Below are 22,551 nucleotides of genomic sequence, written 5' to 3' on the forward strand. Positions count from 1 at the left end.
TGTTAAAAACATCCAGGAGGGAGAAGAGTTATTTATACTTATTTTTCAGGCTAGTACCCTCTCTAAGCTTAAACTGTTGCAAGAAAATGTGTACAACATACTAAAGACTACTGCTGTTGGAGAGCTGAGGTTCTGGTTTGGCCTCTGACCAGGAGCGCAGAGGCCAAATAGCTGAAGTAATTTTAAAAACATAGTTTCATGTAAGGTGTATTCTGAGGAGCTTCCTGCTGTACATACAGTTTCTCCTGGTTCGCATGTCCCGAAACTAATATTTTGGGAACTGATTGCTAGTTCTTCCAATGCTCCGTTCTTTTCCCTTCTGCTGCTTCAGAAAATAACCCGTGCTGTTTTAGTTGGGGGTGGGGGAATCACAAAAAAGTGGCCTTTGATTTGAATTGCAAGGTTTGTATGAAGTTTGCACCATTTTTGTTTACTGCTCTTTAGCATTCTTACAGCTGTGTCCTTTAGATGACGCCATCCAACTGTGGTGGTCTGCCAGGGTAGTAATGCTCATAAATTTTGAGGTCTGCTATTCTTGTTCAGTTGCTCCAGAAGGCAACCTGATGCAATTTTGAAGTTATCCCTCATTTGAGCATTAGGTTGGTGTAGATGAACACCAAAGAACCCTTCCAATCTAAATTTTCCCATTATTCAGTGGTTGGTAGCACCCACTCAGTGGTTTCCAAGGCTTGTCTTTTAGCTACTGTTCTTCATGTCTTTTTTCTTCTTTTTGGGCCTGCTGTGTCATTACTTGCTCTCAGAGCTTGAAGTGATAAACTTCAGTCCTCTAACTTGTAGAACCTATAGCAAAAGGCATTTGGTCAGTTAAGAGTATTTGCCCTCGAGTGTTTCTCATTCTGCATGTCCTGGTCAAGGTTCGTGGTCAGAGAGTTTTCTCATAATTTCATTTGAAGTAGACAGTAGTAAGAACTCAGCTACTTGGGAAAGTAACCAGGAGACCTAAGCCAATTCACTAAAATAATTGAATAAAACAGTTCTTTGATAATTAAAAGTGTAAATATGGGTTTGATAAGATAACTCATGGAGTCTACGTGCAGTGTTGAAACTGCAGTAGTAGACAAAACTCTAGCTTGGCACAGTAACAAAAGATTCAGACTCTTGTGTCAAATTCTGTTATGACAGTTGATTCATTACTAAATTTGGAAGGACAGACTGCATAAAATGCCTGTTTTTCATTGAGTTCACAGTCTTGCAGTCACATCTTTTTATGTGGAGTACTGTGGTCCCGTGCATATGTAGGTAAGTCAGCAGGGGTGAAGGTGAGGTGGAGAAGCGCAGAGAAGTCAAGGCTTAATCCCCTTTTTGTGATTACTTCTGCTATGTCTTCTGTTGCTTGGATTTCTGAGCCTATGGATCTTCAGAAGCAGTGAGTTGGTGGATTAAGTTTGAGGTGATCCTAGATCTTCTTTGATGATGTCTTGCCGTACAAGCTTTCACGCTGCTGGGCTAAGTAAACTAACAATAGTTTCCATTAATGCTTGACCTGGCAATGTGTATGTTCCGCCTCTTCAGAGGGAAGGCCGACTTTACTAACAAAACAGTGCTGACATCACTTTTAAACTAGTGATGCTTTTGGCAGTTGAAGAACAAGTCTCTGCCATGTTGGCTGATGCTCTGTTAAAACAAACAAACAGGAAAGAAAAAAAAACAAGGAAGGAAAAAACAGAAGACAGTACATTCAAGTGTTTGGGTGTCGATAAAAGGGAAAAACACTGAATTATGTATTTACCAGTACTGACAGTGATTGCATCGTGGAGTACTCTTTTTTTTTTTGTGTGTGTGTGTGTCCTATTTTTCACAAAGGAACATTTTCAAAAATACTAAAATTTGATTTTTAAGATTATATTCCAGCAGCAAAAAGTCATGGAAATAAAGAATGTCTGAAATCTGTGTGTTCTGACGCACCAGCCTCTGTTGTGTGCTGATGTCACACATAGGCACCGGTGTGTATTTTCTGAAACTGGGTTCAGCAAAGACTTGTCTTTACAATCATCGTTTTGCTGGGAACAGTGGCAGAACTGAAGTGCACAACATCTTGCTATTTCAGTATTTGCTCAAAGGTAGCTGCCAGTGAGGAAAATGGGATTGGGTTGCTGGGGAGTCCAGTGACACTTCGCTTAAAACAACTCTGTTGGATTTCCCCCTCCCCCCCCCCCCCAGTCATATGCTGTGAGGTGGCGCAAAGGGTAAGGGTCACTTCTCAGTAAAACTGCAGTGCTGTGGGCATGTATGTGTTGTGGGGAAGCTCACGACCTTGTAGCCATGGAAAGTAGTAAATTTAGGAGAGTTTTCAGGAAGACACTGCAGGGAATCTAGTTATCCAACTTATGTAAGGATTAATTTAATCTGAGAATTGACAGTCAAGACAATTGGGGAAGGAGGAGGACTTTTAAATACAGTGTCGCTTAAGAGGAAAGATGTCTCAGTTTATGGAGCCATAATGTGAAATGCCTTTATTTTTCATCAGGTGTGGATGGTCTGGTGTGACGCCAGTAACTTGGTACCCGTATCTCTGCCTTTGTTGCAGATCAGAGGACTGAGGAGAGGAAGGGTAGTGTTTTAGCTTGACTTGACTTGGCAGGGGTGGTGTTCGCCAGCCTGTCTGCCATGGTGTCTTGGAGTTTAACTTTCCAGAGAAAAACAGTGTGCTCCATGCCTGGTTCAGATCACCATCTCATTCTACCTCCTTTTCACAAGCCAGCTCCAGCAATTAAGGCTGCACAATTTCCTATGTGTGGGGCACAGAGAGAGAGGTATCTGGGCTTCTCTAGCATGCGTGCACATGGCCTTAAATATTTACACAGAGGAAAAGCCAACACAGGTTTTGGCCCTGAGTTTTTTTTAGACCTGAAAGTGTAGTGAGTGACTGGGGTGGATGCCCTGGGGAAGGGATCAGCTGGTGGGCTTGGTGCTGCATCCTGGAGGCACTCTCTTTCTAGGACAGTCAATGAGAGAAGATGCTGGTGGGAACGTGACCCGGGCTAAAAATTTACTTCCTCAGGTTTCTCTAGAATTCTCGCTGTGAGCTTCCTCTTGGCACATTCTCTGTAGCACAGAAAATTCCTAGGGGAGGACTGAAAAACAGATGGGAGGTGCATGACCCGGGTCTGGAGGATGCACAGCAGCTAGGACAGATGTGCCCAGCAGATCCCAGTCCCCCGTCTCTGGGATGTGCTCCACTGTGATCCGAGAACTTGCTTTTTTTGCTGGAAGTTGCGTTTGTCTGCAGCACCTCCGAGTGCTGTCGGGCAATCGGATCATAGAATGGTTTGGGTTGGAAAGGCCCTTAAAGATCATCCAGTTCCACACACACACACCCCCGCCCCCCGCCATGGGCAGGGACACCTCCCACCAGACCAGGCTGCTCAAAGCCCCATCCAGCCTCCTCTCGCTCCTATTTGTATGCCTCCCCCCGTGTGAAAGCGAAGCATCTCTGTGCCCTTCCCTCTCGGCTGCTACGCATGTAAATCCAGGCAAAACTAGCCGTTGCGTCTCGGATTTCAGGGATATACAAGTGTTTTTGGGAGGAAGGAAGGAGCGCTTGAGCGGCTGCATCCCGCTCCGTGTGGGTATCGCGCCTGTGTGTTTGCAGCGGGGCGGGTTCCCCGCGGGCGCTCAGCGCCCCCTGGCGGCTGCGGCGGGCGGGTTGCGACCCCACCAGGTGGCGCTGTTGGGTCACGGTGCCGCTGCGCGCAGAGCCGAGCTGGCAGCGCCGGGGGCCGCAGCGGGGGGAGCCTTGGGGCTCACTTGGGTTTAGGAATCGGTTTTATCAACGCGAACGGGATAAATAACCCTATTCCACACTAGCACCGCTCCTGTTAAAGTAGTGTCCTCGGGAATCGTAGAATCATAGAATAATTTGGGTTGGAAGGGACCTTAAAGATCATCCACTTCCAACCCCTCTGCCATGGGCAGGGACACCTCCCACTAGACCAGGCTGCCCAACGCCCCATCCAACCTGGCCTTGAATACCTCCAGGGATGGGGCAGCCACAGCTTCCCTGGGCAACCTGTGCCAGTGCCTCACCACCCTCAGTGTGAAGAAATTCCTCCTTATGTCTGGCCTAAATCTGCCCCTCTCCAGTTTATACTCATTGACCCTCATCCTATCGCTACAGGCCTTTGTGAATAGTCCCTCTCCAGCTTTCTTGTAGGCCCCTTCAGGCACTGGAAGGTCGCTATAAGGTGTTCTTGGAGCTTTCTCTTCTCCAGGCTGAACAACCCCAACTCTCTCAGCCTGTCCTTGTACGGGAGGTGCTCCGGCCCCCTGATCATCTTTGTAGCCTTCCTCTGGACCCGTTCCAACAGTTCCATATCCTTATGTTGAGAATTCCAGAACTGGACACAATACCTCAGGTAGGGTTTCACAATAGCAGAGTAGAGGGGGAGAATCACATCCCTCGGCCTGCTGGCCACGCCTCTTTTGATGCAGCCCAGGGAATCGTGAGGAACTCTGCTCAAATTTGAGGTTTTCCTTAGTGGGAGCTTCATTCTGGGAATGCTACTGGACCAAGTGCAGTGTCAGAGGAAGGGTCGTGCAAAGGGGGAGAAGGTGAAGTGGATGCCCCCTCTCTGGAAGGGCAATGTACCGTATGTTCTGTCTCTCTGCTTGCATGGGTTGAAGAAACAGGCTGCCTGTACAACCACCTTCCAGCTGGACTGGTCCCATATGCATCCACACCTTTGTTAGCAGTTGCCAGACTTAGACGGTATGTGAGAAACACCGTGTGTAACTGCAGGGCTGCTGTTTTGCTTAATTTTTGGGCAGAGAGCAGCATGCTGCTGACAAAGGAATTGTCGCCTTGGAAACTTCCCTGACCACACACTGTAGGATAGGTGAGAGAAATTACATCTCCTAACAGGCTCATGATACACAGATACAGCTTCATGGGAGCTTGGGGAGAAAAGGTTCAAACTTTTACATTTTAAAAAAGGAAAGCAGAGGAGGGGCTTTTTATCAGGGAGAGCAGTGATAGGAAAAGGCAGAATGGTTTTAAGCTGAAAGAGGAGAGATTTAGATTAGATATTAGGAAGAATTTTTTTCCTGTGAGGGTGGTGAGGCACTGGAACAGGTTGTCCAGAGAAGTCATGGATGCCCCATCCCTGGAGGTGTTAAAGACCAGGCTGGATGAGGCTTTGAGCAACCTGGTCTGGTGGAAGGTGTCCCTGCCCATGGCAGGGGAGTTGGAAGTGGATGATCTTTAAGGTTCCTTCCAACCCAAACCACTCTATGATTCTATGAATTCCTCTTCCCTTGAAAAAGGGTGGTGGAGTTCACTGCTGGCAATGCAGAGTGGACAAAATGGGCAGAATATGAGGAATGCATGTGACTTGGAGTCTGCATTTTCCCATGAGATGTTGATGTTCTGACCTATTGATTTGGGGTTTACTCTTAATTAGCTTGTTTCACTAGACACACATTTTAATCTGAACACCACTGGATAGCCAGAACAACTTTGGTCAAGAATAGCTCATATCTGCACACGGATATCACACATCTGTATCTGCAAGCCAGCAGTGGTTCTGGTCAGTGGCAGGAGAGTTGAGGGAAGGAGCGGTGATGCTCTGCTATGATCTGCAAGGATGCAGACTCTGCTGGCTTAAGACTGTTGTGAAATGGTACTCAGTGAGTTAGTCAGAGCTTTCCACTGACCTTATGTGTATGGGCTCTGGTGAGGGAGTAGATAGAAGCAGCAAGCAGCATTCCGGTTGCATTTTCTAGCACTTTTCTGGTTATTTTGCATTTAGATATGATGATTGCTTTGCCTTTTTATAGATTGATTCTGCAGAGTCCTGATTTGGGGTTGCTTATATAAATTTCCTTTTTATTCAGCTTTTAACTTAAAAGATGTTTTAAACTAGACTTCTGGGGAGAAGTCATCATTAAAGGGTTGCCTGACCTCTGTAAGCCAGCTATTTCCCTTGGACCAGAGGAGTGGCTGTTTCTCTGAGACCACAGACCCCAACAGCAGGGAAACATCAAAGGAAAGAAAGGCAGAAAGAGCTTCAAAGCTGCTAGGGTTGGATTGCCGGTCTGTTGTGAGACCTTGCCTGGAATACTGTTTTCAGTTCTGGAGTCCTCAGCGCAGGAAAGATATGAACCGTGTTGGAGTGAGTCCAGAGGAGGTCCATGAAGGTGATCAGAGGGCCAGAGCACCTCGCAGAGAGCGTAGATTGAGGGAGTTGAAGCTTTTCAGCTTAGAGGAGAGAGGCTTCTGGTAGCCTTTAGAGGAGCCTTTCAGTACTTAACAGGGGCCTGTAGGAAAGCTGAGGAGGGGCTCTTTACTAGGGAGTGCAGTAATAGAATGAAGGATAATGTTTTTAAGCTGAAAGAGGGGATATTTAGGTTAGATATTAGGAAGAAGTGTTTTACTATGAGGGTGGTGAGGCACTGGAGCAGGTTGCCCAGAGCAGTTGTGGATGCCTCGTCCCTCTGGAGGTGTTCAAGGTGAGGCTGGATGAGGCTTCGATCAACCTGATCTAGTGGCAAGTGTCCTTGCCCATTGGTGGGGATTTGGAACTGGATGATCTCTAAGGTCCCTTCTAACCCAAACCATTCTATAGTTATGTACAGATGAGGCTGCAGTGACAGTAGTGTAGTGTATTTGAACAGGGTTTGCTCAGGTATGGTACTCTCACAGCATCTTTTAACTGTTGTTGTGGTTGAATAACGCCCAAATCGAGTGATGCTTGGGCAGAAAAGAGTGAGTGGTCTTTACCTTTACTTACACTTCATATCTTTCTTGTTCAGGTTCCCACTTTTAAATAGAGAGGCTTTTCTGTCTTAGTGTGACTGTAAAAGTAAATTTCACAGAAAAAGAACCCTCCTGGGTCAGGTTTGGTGTAAATAATGTTGAGCCTTCCTGCAGTGAGACTGGGGACTTTCTGGTTACACAGGCATTGTGCACTTCTGATTCCTATTTTTGTATGCAGGGTGCTGCATAGGAAGTTTAAAAATATGTATGACCTCTTTGATTTTCCTCAAACATTATGTACATGGTCAAAAAAAAAAAGCTGCATTGCTATTTTAGGCACCTATTTCTAGTGTTGATATCGGTGGCAGTTCCATCTGGCTATGAAATTAAGTTGTGCAGAAGTAAAGAAAGCTAGAAGTTGGTTTTGTGCCTTTAGATGAGTGTTCTTAGACGAAACAGGTGATTTCTTTCATGCTTGTTTTATGGAGATGTGTGAGTTTTATGGCAGCTGAGCTATTATACAATAGGGGCCTTAGAGAAGAAAGCAGCCACCTTGCTGGGGACTGAAGAGTCTCAAGTCAGCATGAGTAACCACTTGCCTTGAAAAGCAAAATGTGCTATGTGGAATACATACCAATTCTAGTAAAAACTTTCTTGTGCATGCCCAGCAATTTGAGACTGAAAACTATCCGATTTTCTCTTAATTCAGGTTGGCAAGAAAGTAATTGAGACAAGTGATAAATAGAATTAAGACAATAATGTTTCACTTTCTTTGGGTAACTTTTGCTGTGCAATTGAACTGAAGTTCAGGTCTTTAAAAATGTTAATCCAGCCATTCTTCTTGAGAGCAATGGGAATTGCTGGATTTTGAGCACTTTATGGAGCTGTTGAACTCAATGTTAAAATACCTGAACCTAAAATAGCTTTAAGGCTAGTCTGTGCAGTTTAGAATAATACATCATGTTTGGGGTTTTTTTTGTGTTGTGGTTTGTTTTTTTTTTTTCTGTTACTTTTATTTTGTTAAAGGTGCCAGGCCGATCTCCTTTTTTATGTGTGCTGTGGATCTCTGCTTTCCTTACAGTGTGGTGTGTTAGAACAAACAACTTTTCTCTGTTTTCTACAGTGGCAGATACAGCTTAGGTTAATTATCCATGCTTCATATCTATCGCCTTCACCCTCTGTGTGTTTCCTCATGCTTGGAACTTCATAGAAACGTAGAATAGTTTGGGTTGGAAAGGACCTTAAAGATCATCCAGTTCCAACCCTCCTGCCATGGTCAGGGACACCTCCCACTAGATCAGGCTGCCCAAGGCCCCATCCAGCCTGGCCTTGAGAATCTCCAGGGATGAGGCATCCATGACTCCTCTGGACAATCTGTTCCAGTGCCTCACCATCCTCATTGTAAAGGATTTCTTTCTAACATATAGTGTAAATCTTGCCCCTTCCAGTTTAAAGCCATTCCCCCTCATCCTATCACTACGCACTCTTGTCAAAAGTCCCTCCTCAGCTTTCTTTTAGCTCCCTTCAGGTACTGGGAGGCCACTCTAAGGTCTCCCCAAAGCCTTCTGTTCTCCAGGCTGAACAACCCTAACTCTCTCAGCCTGTCCTCATAGCCGAAGTCCTTCAGCCCTCTGATCTCGGTGGCCTTCCTCTGGACCCATTCCAAGAGTTCCATCTCCTTTTTATGTCGGATATTGCAGAACTGGACATGGTATCCCAGGTGGGGTCTCACAACAGTAGAGTAGAAGGGGAGAATCAGATCCCTCAACCTGCTGGCCACGCTCCTTTTGATGCAGCCTGAGATACAGTTGGCATTGCCACTGTGCTTTCTGAGGAGCTGGAGAACACTGGAATGGTTTGCTATGTGCCAGTCTGTAAAACCAAAGGGAAAAGTATCAGAAAGGTGAGAGAAAAGAATACAGGGGAAGTGGAGAAGTGGTGCTTAGACAGGCATAGAAGCCAAGGGAATGAAACACAAGAACAGAATAGGTGTTGATAAGCTCCTTCACAGTAAGTGCCTCAGCATGAGTAACCTTGTGAAGGAGTGTTCTTTGGTGCTGCGCCGAATGGCTTTTAGCTATGCGAATTCTTAGTACACTGAATTGATTTTTCTCTGTGTGTGTTTTATGAGCGTCCCTTTTGAAGTTTGGCTTATGCTGGCCACTGGGAGAACTGCTTTATAAGAGGGGAGGATATGTATAAAGGCTAACCTTAGTGCAGGAGATGCATTCTGTGGGGCTGCTGCTGTGCTGAGTGGATGAAAAACGGGGACAGAGGCCCTTAGGCTGGGTGCTGTCCTCTAGGCACCTGACCTTCCTATGCTAAAGTGAGCTTTGAGGAACACCTTTTGATAGCCAATATGTGAATTACCTCCAGTAAGATTGCAAGCAGCTTTTTTTCTTTTTAGCCATGTGGTTTATCTTGATGTGTTCCTGTGAATGGACCAGACAGTGTCACAGGTGACAAATCCATGGCTTAGCCATATGATTTTTAATGAAGTAAATGCATAATGCTGTGTCTGTGTCAATACTTTCTTGCTCCTAGGCAGAAATGATTTAGCCACTTCTCAATTAACCTTTAAGTAACAGGCTTAATATTAATTGTATGTGCTGTTGTGTATTTTTTAATAAGATACTTTGATTATAATTTAGGGGTTTTTTTTCTCCTTTCTGCTATCCTTTCTGCCTTCCTGCTTATCTTCTTTGGAATGTGGTTTTTCAATTGTTCTGATAAACTTCTGACACAGGTAAATATGCCTCTGTTTGTATCTGTGTTTGCTGATCATGCCCTCCGCTTGGCAGTGCCCAGTGAATCTTTAATCAGACACACCACACAGCTGTAGACTAGGAAAGGGAAATCCTGCTGCTGTGATGGGTATCACTAGAAAAGATGATTAGCCTAGAAAATAGCCTGAATATTTTCTTCCTTATCTGCCTTTTTCATTCCTTCCCTCGTTTTAAAAACAACAGCAACAACCGTTCAGATAGACAATACCAACAAAAAGCCTGACATTTGCTTTTTGGTGGTAGCCCTTCCTGTCCAGTGTTTCCTGCAAGAGCTTGTGCTGAGTTTCATGTGTGTGTTTGTGTGAGGAAGGGGAAAGCAGCCTAGGATGAAAAATGTTTATATATTCTCATTCTTCTGGCTACCAGTCACTGACTTCTGCCTTCGTTTTTATGTTGTTCACATGATGGAGCTGGTAATAGGTTTTGCTTTTCCATCAGATCCAGTGAAGAGGAGAAGGCAAGAACATGTGGGCACGGTGAAGCAGGAGAACCTTTCATGGCAATTAGTGGGACCGCATTGGGAAATACAATAGTGGAATATGTGTAATGGAGCGAGAGGAAAAGAATGCTATTTAACTTGTCTTGTTAGCTGCGTTTGTGCCTTTTATTAAAACCTGAAACGTTCAGCCTTTGTCAATGGAATGCCTGTTGCTGTGAATGCCTGAGCAGATTACTTACATCTTGGGACTTAGATTGGTATGTATGTACCAATAGGGATCATTGCAAATGTTTAATGGGATATTGAACTGTTCACTGAAGGAGAAAGTAATAAACTTTGATTTTTTTTTTTTTTCCCCTTCCCTAAACACCTTGGAAACCAGAACTCTCAGTTCTTGTAATTTGATAAATTGATATTCACAAGCCAGAAGTACAGAGACTTTTTGGAAAAGACTTAAAAGTCTGTAATTTTTACCACTTCTGGTGTATGTCTTCAGCGATGCACTGATAATATAAAATGTTAGCCATTATTAACTATGTTTGAAATGCAGATAGGTCAATAAACTAGCTTTGTGTCCATCTGTTTGTCCTCCCCATGCAAATACCTGCTGGTGCTCTCTTTCTCCCAGTGTGCTGAGGAGGAGTGAAATAGCCCTGTACAGTTCGCAGCTCATACAGAATGCCACTCTTTTAAATCCTCATGCTTGCGGTGACCAAACCAGTTGTGATTGTGGAAAGATGGGTGTAGGCTGGCTTTTTGCTTTTAATTGTGGCATTAACTCACCTCTACCAAAAGGTCGTTAAACCAAGGGCTGCTGGTGCCACACTGAGCCTTGGCGCTACTGATAGGAGGATTTGCACTGTGGAGAAGCCTTTGCGCATGCCTACGACACATAGGGCAACACAGTTCAGAGCTATATGAGTTGTTTTGTGATAAGCTACCCTAGCATTGCCACCTTAGCCCTTTCCTGTAGGGTGTGCGGTTCCACAAAAAGATCTCAGCTAATGTAACTGTTTTCCTTCTGGTACCTTCGAAGGGTTAAAGTATTTATCTTATTTGGAGCATGAACTAAGGAGAGAGACCTCACAGGCTGAATGTGTTTCCTCATTTAGGCAGAGAAAGGAGATTGAGAGTCTGAAACTTCTGGTATTATTTTTGTTTCCTCTTTTCCAAAAGCTGCCATGGTAAGACAATGATGCCACAGCACTGGGTAATGAGTCAAAGTGGTGGTCTGCCAAGGGAAATTGCAGGGCTTTGGCAGCTGCTCACTCTAGACTTAGTTTCTTAATCCTTCCCAGATTTCCCTTTTTTTCCAGAAAACTGTGACAATTCCAGAAATGCTCTTTTTGTTTTTCAGATGTTATATTAAATGTACAAAAAAAATAACAACTGCTGTTACCTTTCTTCTGGTCATTTTTAGCCCGTAATTCCTTTATCCTCCTCGTACCCTAATGAGGTTTCTGACCTTTCTTGTTTTAATGCCTTCTTCTTCTTGCTGTTTTCTCCGACTACTTTTTCTCCCTGTTCCTTCCCTGCTTCTAATTGCCTTTTTATTGCACGGAATCATAGAATAGGTTGGCTTGGAAGGGACCTTAAAGATCATCTAGTTCCAACTCCCCTGCCATGGGCAAGGACATCCCACTAAATCAGGCTGCCCAAGGCCCCATCCAACCTGGCCTTGAGAATCTCCGGGGATGGGGCATCCATGACTTCTCTGGACAATCCGTTCCAGTACCTCACCACCCTCATTGTGAAGGATTTCTATTCTTCTCATTTTTATCTTTCTTTAGTTCACTGATGTACTTTTGTAGTTTCCAAATATGTGGTTAGATAGTTTTCTTATGATTCTGTTATTTAGTATTGAATTTCATGATAAATACATTTCTCAGACTCATTAATAGTAGCATATATAAAAATTTCTCTTTTTCTGAGTTGCAGTAATACTCTTCCAAACCTCTATTTTGGTCTCCCCAGTTACCTCCCACCACTTTTGCCTACCTGATTAGAACAATTAATTTTTATAAAACAACTGATAATTACTGTCTGTGGAACTGAAGTCCTAATTTCTAGTTTGAGACGGACATTTCGGCACATCCGCAGTGTTGTCACATTCTGTGCTCCCTACTGATAAGGAAAGAAAGGAAAATGTAGTCATAAGGTCTTTGAAGAAAATGCTTTGTCACAAGCAGCTGATGTCAGAATTGCTCGCTGCTGTTACATAGCCAGATAAGAAAATGAAAGCTTGTTACTTTGTCTTTTGCATTCAATTTGGGATAATACCAAAATAGGTAACAGGGTGTTTAAGCTGTTTAAGTGTTAAATGTGACAGTAAAAATAATCAAGTATAGGATTAGCACTGTCTTCTAATGCCTTGGTTCTTGAACTAATGTGTCTTTATTGTTCAGGGTGGGCCACTGGCCTTATTGTTCAGGTTAGGCATTCAGTGTGCTACCTGTGGAGTTATTTTTGTTGCTGTTGTTTTCCTCTCCAAACTCTTCAAGCATTTGAATATCTTCATGGAAATGAGCAGGTTTCACAGCACCATGGCAGCTGTTTGTATGAAAACAGATTACGTGCTGGACCCCGAAGTTTCAGTTTCAGCAGCAAGTTACACCCATCTGCCTTCTGCCTGCACCGTGCCTGCATTGTGCTGCTTGTGAGTTGTGCTGCTCTACCTCCAGTGCTGGTGGCCAAGGAGCTGAATGCTTAGGTCTGGTGGAGCGGCCTTGCTATTGGTAGCAATGAGTTCCTGCAAGGCCTTATTCTGATTTAAATACCGGAGAAGGATGTTTTTAGCTAGATCTTGGCCCACTGAGCGTGTGGTCTAAATGAAAAAGAGAATTAAGATGGGAATGTTTCTCTCTCTCCATAGGGAGAGAGAATCCAGTCTCTCTGGTCTCTGCAGCTTGCTTTTGAGCATCAAAGGTCATGTTACAACTGCTGTGCTAGTGATACCAAAAGGGGCTGGTTACTTCTGTATGAATTTAGGCTTATGTAGCATCTCAGACATGATGCTGCATCATTCTGCTACTTGCCTTCTTTCTGAAACAGGTTGACTTCTTAAAAGTATGAAGAAAGTGAAGTACTTAAAAGTACTCACAGAGCCTGAAGGTTTTTGGGCCTGAATTCTGCTGGCGTGCAGGTTACTCTGTGAAATCTGAAAGAAAGGAAGAATCTGGGGGAAGGGAGTTGTAAAGACTCTTCCTATCTTGCTAATGGTTAGAACTACATTGTTGTAAATCTTTTAATTTACTCCTTTAACATGGATTTCACCAAATGTCCAAGGAATGTCAGCTGTAATTTAGTTTCAAAGTCCCTGTGTTATGAGGAATTTCTGGTATCTAGGAATAGCTGTAACTGGTTCCTGCTAGCCCACTCCTCAGTTTGGAGGTTTGGGCAGGATGCAAATTTGTTCTGAAATTGTTGTGTGTAAGTTTTGGATGGCCCTTCTCAATAGGAAGCTTGGGAGTCCCATCCGTGCAACATTTGTCTGTTGAAATTAATTTACCCTTAATTGTGAGGCTCCATTTTGTGGATTTTATGACTGGCACCTTCATCCTACTCTGTTTCCCTTGCGTGCATAGGTTAAGAAAACCCCAATGCAAACAAACATGGGGGGTGGTTGTTCCTTCCCCTCCAGTCTAGCCTAGGGTCTGTAATTTTGTGTTCAGCTGACGTAACATGCAAAATAAATTGACAATGCCTTGCAGCAAAAAATGCTGAGCTGCTGTTATTGTGCTGTGTCAGGCCGTATTAATCAGACTCCTTGTTACAGAGATTCTGCTGGTTTCGGTTTAAGAGCTGCTACAGTGAAGGAAAGGAGTGCTTGCTTTAGACTAAGCTAACACAGCATAGTGAGGGTAAAAAGATGCCTTACGTGTAGAAGAGGTACTAGGCTTGTCTCCTGTAGGCTTGATCTGATTTTACTGGTCTCCACAATACAAAAAGCAGTAACTAGTACTCTAGTTGGCAATCAGTTCAGTAACAATGCTCATAATTACTTCTTCCTCCACCCAGAGATATTTTACTTGATTAGTTTTACCGTATTTCCTTGTCCCAATACTAACATAATTCTACAGCTTGAACGTGCTTTGAGGACATTTGTTCTTCCGAATGATTAAATGCTAGAAGTTCAGTGAATTCCATTTAGTGGAATGTAAAGTTTACTTGCTGATGGCTCACTACAGCAGGAGAAGACTGACTCCTCATAGTTGCTGCTCCTTCATGCTTTTGGTGGCTTCCAGGTGTTCTTAACGTGTTTCTATATCAAGTCTGCTCTGGAGATTCAAATTCATAGCTCTCTAGCAGCCAGGGATGTTGATGCTTCATATTCAGTAGTTTGAAAACTACTGTCTCTTCCCTGGGTAATTAACTTGGAATTACAAAACCAGAGTTTTACAAAGTCTCAAACTATGTGATTTGAGTCATTTCTTTAAAAGAAAACAACTGGAGCAGTTGGGAGAAAACTCTTCTAAGTTATTGAACACAAAGTTATCCTTTCTGGTGCAGGAACTCCTCAAGCTGCTGGTTGCTGGCAGGAAGGAGGAGCTGCAGGAATTGTGTTTATCTGCCTGCCTTTTTGGGTTCTCCCCTAGGCCTCCACCTTGAGGTGGCCCCTGGGCTAGATGTGTGTTTCAGACACAGTAAGATCTTTCCTGTATGTGTTTCTTGATCTTTCATACAGGGGAGATTTGCTTTTTGGCAGTATAGGTAGTGGTACCAAGACGAAGATAGACAGGTGTGACACAGGGTAATTCTGTGCAATTGTAATGCTTATTTTTGTGCAACTGGAAGTCTTATCTTGTGTACTGCTTGGTGATGACTGTGGAGGATGTGTAAGAATATTCCTCAGATGTTCAAATTAGCATGTTAGTTGCTAAAGACATATTTTTTAGAGTTGCTTAATGGTGGACTGAAATAAAGCCATCTTCTCTAACTGCACTTCATTACATCTGTTCAAAATAGGAGCAAAGGTACAGCAGCGATTTCTGCTGCCAGCATTTGGGAATGAGATACTTCCCAACCTGGCATCCATGCACTTGTCTTTCACTTCAGCGCTTCGGGTTTTTTTATGATGCAGATGTCTTTGTACAGCTATTTGTGATTTGTTCTTTTTTCTTGTTGTCAGTTTTATTTCCTTTGATAATCCAGCATGCCTTGCCTCACCAGTGAGCTCTACTGAATATTTTCTGAAGTCGGATTTGAGATTTGAGTGCTGAGGTCTCTCACTAGCAGCCCTGCAGAACACCTCTGTAAAGGTTGATTTAAGGTGGGAAGGAGGTGGGGGAACAAAATATTAAGAAAAACATGAGTTATGATACAAGTGGTATTCGGGGTATCTCTCGAAGCAGTAAGCACTGCAACTTCATGTAAATATTTGTTTACTCTTTTTGAACCCCTAAAATAGTAGGCTTAGAGGCTGTGCTGTAATCACAAAATGACCTTTGGAAATCCTGACTGCTGGTGGCTTGTATGAATCTTGGATGACTATTCTAGTAATTTTTCAACTCTTAAATATCTCAAGGATTGCATGATTGTAACTTTTTAAAGCTTCCAGAAGAGCTCGAATATTTGTCTCGTTTATCGTCTGCTTTGTCAAGCACTCGTATGCACATCAGAATGCTAAATTCATTTTTAGTTTGGTGCTTCCCACCAAAATTGACATTGTTACCATAGGGTTTATATCTGTAGTCTAAAGGTTGGCTTGTGCTTTATTTTTATCTTTTTCCTATGATAAAATCTGGGTTATTCAAGCTGTCTTTGGAGTCCTCTGTAGTATGTGGAAAACGAACCTGCTAAATGTTCACCCCATTGGAGGTATGGCAGCTCACTCAGTGATGTGTGAAGTGCTCAGGAATTCATGCTCTAGTGCCGCACTTCATTCAGACTGACATCAACAGTAAATTCTGTTGGCTGAATGCCAGATTCGCACACTTACTAGGTTAAATCTAAACTTGGGCTGATATATTTATTTTTAAAGCAAAACTGTGAAGGAGTGCCACAAGTTAAGTATCTTGAAATACGCTCTCTCCTCCCTGCTATGGGGTGGAGTGTGGGGAGAAACCTAGGTACTCTGGTGCTATCATGCATGAAATCTTGTTGGTTTTTTGTTTCATTAAATGCTAAAACTTCCCCGTATCTGACATCCTAGTGTACCCACAGTGATAATTCATCTGTGCGCAGTCTGTCACTTTATATAACAGCCAGAATGGTTCAGGACAAAGGAAGGAAAGCATAGCTTGGTGCTGAATTCTTGAATGTGACAGCAGAAGAAAGAGGATCCTTGTACTTCAGGCATTTTTCAGTTGCAGCTAGAGGCTGTTTTTCAAAGCAGTAAAAATGTTCCATTGGTTAGTTAATCCAGTTGACTTACAGTTTCATTATGGTTTCTATTACCTGTAAGTTGTTTACCTACACATAACTGAGCAATACTTTTAATTACTTGAATGCACTGTAACTAGAATTGGCAAATTTATGGGAATGCTTATGAGAAAAATCAGGTGGTAACTGCAATAGCTACTTCTGAAGCTGTTACTTTTTAACACTTAATTTGGTTTCAGTCTGGTAACTGACAAAGCAAGTCCTTTGCTACTTTTCATGAAAGTGATAAATGGAACTGATAAGAGGACTTCCAGGGTGCCAGATAATAAGGTGATGAGTTGGAATTAGGTACTTTTCAATCAGTGGTATAAACCCAATATTACTGGGCATAACTGGAGAATTAGCATCAGATGTTGCCTTGCTGTAAAGTCATCACCAGAATTGGGGCTGAAAGCATGAGGAAAGGCAATTAGCATTATCAGAGATGGAGCTACCTATGGCTTTTCTTTGTCAGCCCAGCAGTGTTTCCTTCTCTGCAAAATGAAGCAGCTGAATATATTCATTAGTCCTGCATCATACATGTGCATTTACATGTGCCTTTCATTTTCAAACTCACTGACACAACTTATATTATTAATCCAAGCAAATTACAAGCATTTTAGTGTAAGCTCATGAGGAGGATGCTGGAAAGATAACTTTTTATAGTATCTTTTCATTTGCGTGGGCAGGGGTTGATAGTACAGTAGATTATTTATCTTTCATAAATTATATTCAGTGCTTAGATTTGTCTCTTAAATTGATACTCCTCCCCCCCCAGCAATCTAAAATTTAATGATACTTCTGGCTATAAACGAAACTTGGATTTGAGTCAGAGCAGCATTGGAGCTGAACCATGTATTGATTAGATGTGCTTACTGGCCCAGCTGGTCCAGCTTACTGGACCTTGTTTTAACTGTCTTGATACAGGCCTTGGTGTGATGGAGCTCCTGTTTAGAGGGCATGTTGGAATAGGAAAGGAGAAAGTAAAGACTGCTGGTGGCAAAGACTAACATTGCTGCTTTCATCTTCCCCCCCCCCCCCCCCCCCCCCCCCCCCCCCCCCGGTGTGCTTCTATGTGTATTCATTGCTTTAGGCATCTTGGAAACACTTGTAACCAGTGCATGTACAGCAGAGATGGCAAGAAGGATGTTAGAGTAGGTTAGAAGAAGGGCAAATTAAAATCCAAAGCTATCAAGTCTGTTTGTTGCAGTTCCATGGGATGCAGATTCAGCGATGTAGTTTATAGAATGGCCAAGGGAGGCTGTAGGATATGTGATATATCAGTTACCGGTAGGGTTCATTAGGGATTATTACTCTAAGTCTCTTGACTATGAAAGGATATGCAAGGATGCCACTCACATTATAATTTCTGTCTTGGTTCAGTTCTCTGGAATTGATTTTAAGCATTTGTCGAGTCAGCTTGTTGCTTCACCTCTTTAAAATAAGCAATACTCCTTGCTGTAAGAAATATTTTGTATTTAGTATTGAAAATATTCAATAATACTGAGTCAAACTGTCTCATCTTAATAGTTGTTGATTGCTATGATTGTTGATTCCTTTGTTCCTAGCTTATTGCTCCTTGATGGCCTGTTGGAAGTGCACTTCCTTCTGCAAATCTTTCTTCTCCTTTATTTGTGGTTCTGCGATTTTAGTCTCCCCTTGAAGCTTTCAAGAGTAGCTCTGCTTTTAGAGCAAGATGTCCTTCTCATAGGGCTGTTCTGCTTGTCTGTTTCTTTTCCAAGGACTGAGATCTTGGAGGACAACTGCTCTACCATCTGAGTGCTTTCACATCATGGTTTTTCAGTGGGAGTAAGAGGAGGATGAGCCGTGACTGTTACCTATTTCCATGCTGTGTTGAAGGAGATGGACTTGATATAATGAGAGAAACACTTCTTGTAACCCTGCTGTGTTTTTAAAGGAACATGATGCGCTGTCCTTACAAGCCAGGCATACCAGCTCTGGGAAGACCATTTAAAAATATTCTACTCTGGTTCAGTTTAAATTATCTGAATTCTCTCTTACCCCTGGGAATGGGGAACTAATCCCACCGCACCCTTCATCCACAGAAAAGAAAAAAAAAAAATTGTGTTATTTCTTTTCATTTGCTTCCTTTCTACCTCCTAACCAAAAGACTCCCTTTGTGTGATGTTAAACCTGTGGGTTCTAATAAGTAGTGCTGGTTTTAGCCCTCCCCCTCCAAGCCAGACTTTTCTTTTTATCATGTAATACCTGCTTCTCTTGCTCTCAGTCCCTTCTTCGGTGCCTTGGCAAGGTACATCAGAAATGCCACTAAATAGTAAGATGGCCATGCTCAGAGCCAACTTGTTCTGGCTCTTTTGTTTTGTTTCTTTCCTATATATTCTTGCAAGGCAAATCTGCTTGAGGAAACACATCTGACATCACTTTGGCACTCAGTAGTAAGCCCAAGTAACATTTACTAGGTTTGATTTCTGATTTTGTCTCTGCATTTTTGTGGTCATGATCTGACAGAAAAGTGACATATCCATGCCCGTGCTCTCTTGTGCAGTGAGGGTTCCCACACATATGCTGCACGTAGCCAGATCTTTCCACGATGAGTGGTTATCTCTGGTTCTCTAGCTCGTGTGTGTACTAGGAAGGTGGATCTTGTTCACTTCTCCACGGTGTACTGTGGGCAGTCAACTTCTGTTTGCACTGAAAACTGTTCACCGATAGGGGAAGGAATATGTTTACATTGAAGCAATGTTGTATAATGGTACCTATGCAAGTAGGCTTATGTGGTGTGGATGTATTACAATGCACCAAAAATTCTGTGTGGTGACCTGTGTTCTTGTGAGGAAGAATATGCACGATTTAATTGACTTTTGGCTTGTTATGTTTTTCTGGTCTGCAGAGGACTCTATCCGGATGAATATTTGTAATTCTTGTCACTGATTCTTGTTATAATAGTAGTCAGAAATAGGACTTGCTGGTGTAAGATATTTTTTTTAGCAAACTGAGTACTGTTGGTTCTGTGTGTAATTACAGTTGCCAAGAAGTGCTAGAACTTGAAGTAGTACAGCTCAGCTGCTTTTCTGTAAGCAGAATTGGCTACCAGCAGCGATTAACATGTGCTTTACAAAAAGTGGGAGCAGGATGAATCATCTGGAGAGTTGGTGAATTTGGCAGTGCTGAAAGAAGATGCATTTGTTTGAGATTTCAAAACCTTACCGTGAAGATTTTAATCTCTCTTGATGCTTTATGTAACAGAACACCATGTGATCTCAGGATCTGTAGTGTCGTCACCGTTTGCCCTTCTTGTTTTTGTTGATCATGACCAACCACTATTAAACTCTGCAAACTTTGAATAGAAGTGAGTGGATAATCTTTAACGGGCAAGGCTTTGTGATTCTTGAAAGTGCTGTGGAGTTCAGGACCCGTGGTTAGTAGTGGAATGCTAATGCTAATCTTGCGGCTGCCAAGGACCGAGAAGTATTTCTGCCGACCCTCCATCTGGGAGAAACGAATCAGCAGGTACTGAATAGATACATCAATGAAAGTGACACTTCTCCGAAAGCAAGGCTCTGACCAAATAACTATGAAAGTGTTATACTTGGAACTGGAACAGCATCTAAAGAGGTATTTATAGCTCTTAATTTTTAGATGCTTGATTTACTTGTGTCCTCCCTCCCATTTCTTAATAGTTTCTTAAACTATTTTGTTTGAGGAAGTACTTAAAAATGCTTCTCCTAATCCAAGGTGCTTGGCACTTCTTAAAAGTATTTCAAACTAGGAGTATCATACTGGTCGAGAGTACTGTGTCACATAGAGTGGGTTGCTTTTTCTCTGAAAAAATTTGTGTATCTCTAGAAATTTGTACTCCTATATTTAAAATAATCCATATTATAAAATGCTTGCCATTACAGTACTTTTCTTTTCTCTTTAAAAAGTCTTATTCCAAGTATTCCAAATCTTATGACATAATGCTAAATCAAAAATGAGAATTTTAACATGATTTGAAACTTATTCTCAAGCAAGTTTGTATTCATTCAAATTTTTCATACATAATATATATAATATATATATAATATATATATAATATATATATAATATATATATCTTCTGTGTTGTCACATGTTCAGAGAAAAGCTTAGTTAATCATTCTTGTTAAATATTTGGAGAGGCATTGTAATACAGCTCAGTCTTCTGGAAGTTACATTTATTAACCTCCTTTTCCTTACATATATTAACCATATAAGCACTGAGATATTAAATGTGTGGTTTTGGCCTGGTTTCTCTCTAGTGTTTAAAATGAATACCAAGTAACTCGGTGAATGGGAGGAATTACTGAGTTAAAAATATATGGCAGTGTCGGGAGGGAATGCCCTGACTGCTCATAGTGCAGAGTTATTGTTCTGTGTACAGAAGGCAAATACCCTTCTGTGGGAGGGAGCAGAGAACATGTTCTTCATAACTTCTGATCTCTGAACTGGTGTTTTTGTTATGCCACACCCTTAAACTGCAAAACTCTTGCTTTTATATAGATTTTGACAAATGCGGATTAATACGTTTCACTTGATATTCTTATGTTGTGTTTGTAGTAACGCCTGCAGAGAATAGCTTTTCTCTCTGAGTGGTGCCTCTTAAAGATTATAAATTTGTACATTGGAAAACTTCTTTAAAAACTCATTTTTCATTTAAAATTATACTAAATTAGTTCTGAACACCTAAGCAACGAGTGTAGTGGAAATTTTTTATAATAGTGATTGACACAAGGACAACACGTACGTTATGCTTGGGCAGTGTGTGTGTGCAATGACCTGTGTCGTCATATGGTCCTGAACAAGAGAGGTGGTATTGAGAATATTATTGAAGCAATCTATTCCACAAAGCGTATAGTGAAAAAAAGTGTGGTGGCGTAGATGTGTGATTTTTCTTTAACCTTTTGTCATTATTAAGAGGTTTTACTATAACTGATTTTTACTGATACACAGAGCAGCATGGTGTAGTACCCTTAGTCATAAACCAAAATCTGCGTCTGTTAACACTATACAGAAAATCTGGATGATTTCTCCTGTGTTCTTATTCAGCACCTACTTCCTCTTATTTGTTTTGTTTCCTCCAGCTTCTCTTGCACAGATGCTTATTTTGCTCTAGGCTGACTGACTGGCATGTCACTATAAATTGCAAATGAAGGAGAAACTCTAACCTGTCCTGCAGGTGTTCCTGGCTAATGTTGTGTATGGTTATGTTTTCTTTCCAAAATTTACCCTACTTAATCCAAAGAAGCATTTAGCTTTCTCCAGGTTAAAAATATATTCTCTTTACAGTATCCTGGAAAGGGCTTTTACTCTTTAAAAAAACAAAAACATAAACAAAAAAAAAAAAAAACAAAAAAAACTTTATACTTTTTCATTTTAAGTTTGGCTGCCAAAATGAAGTCCAAGATAGAGAGTTCAGGCACTGGAGTTCTGCCAAGGTGCTTTGGAAAAGTGAACCCTGATGTCTTTGTGCTGCTGGGGAGCTGTCTAGCACCAGGCAGCTGGAAGTGGAAGAGGATGCGGGAGCTCCTACTTCTCTTGTAGTGCGGACAGGTGGCTGTGTCTGCTGGAGATCAGGTGTGTATCAGCACCTCTGGGTATTCATACTGAATGGATGATGATGTGGCTCCTATTCATTTATTTTTGAAACTACATTGGGAATGCAGAAGATGTGAGCCAGGAGAGGAGGAACAAGTCAGAAGCTGGTTGCCTCTAGTTACGGCATCGGCTGGAAGAAGGGAGTGCTGGGTGTACCTGCTAACTCCTGGAATGAGTAAGGTGGGCTGTAGTAGGTGAAAATACATGAACAATACTGAAGGCAGGGACAAAAACTTGTCTTGCACTGTTATATTTGGGTCATCCCTATCTGAACTTCAGTGGCTTCAGTTTGCTTAAGCATACCTTAGTGAAGGATAACTAGGCCATGTGTGATAATTTTAAAGGACAGAAAGATAACTATAGTTATGAGTTAGTGCTCCTTAATTGTCTTTAAAAAACAGGCTTGAATTCATCTTTATCTAAACATTAAATAGATGCACTCTAATAAGAAGAATTTTTTAAAAAATCAGATAGCTCCTGAAACTTAGAGTTTTTTCTACTTAAAGGTAATTTTTCACTCATGTTAAATCATATTTCAGTCCCTCCTAGGATTCCAAGGCACCTTTCATATCTGTCAGTGTTAGTAAATTCCCCCCAGCCCCAGTCTCTGAATTAGTTCAATAGGTTTTCTGCCTGTTTCAGTTTATCAACAGC

General features: G+C 42.1%; 1 protein-coding gene across 3 annotated transcripts in view; it reads left to right on the forward strand.

The window, feature by feature from the left end:
- Nucleotides 1-22,551, forward strand: part of TSC22D1 (TSC22 domain family member 1) — a 97,012-nt gene that overhangs the window by 62,646 nt on the left and 11,815 nt on the right. The window contains exon 1 of one of the 3 annotated variants that reach the window (XM_054059039.1): nt 19,687-19,897. The exons of the other annotated variants lie outside the window; for them this stretch is intronic. Within the exon in view, the coding sequence (XP_053915014.1) occupies nt 19,812-19,897 (86 nt within the window). The 5' untranslated portion in view covers nt 19,687-19,811. Of the gene's footprint in view, nt 1-19,686; nt 19,898-22,551 lie in introns of those variants that run through there. 3 annotated transcript variants of the gene reach the window in all.

This window comes from Cuculus canorus, chromosome 1, assembly GCF_017976375.1.
Source record: "Cuculus canorus isolate bCucCan1 chromosome 1, bCucCan1.pri, whole genome shotgun sequence".
Classification (NCBI taxonomy): domain Eukaryota; kingdom Metazoa; phylum Chordata; class Aves; order Cuculiformes; family Cuculidae; genus Cuculus; species Cuculus canorus.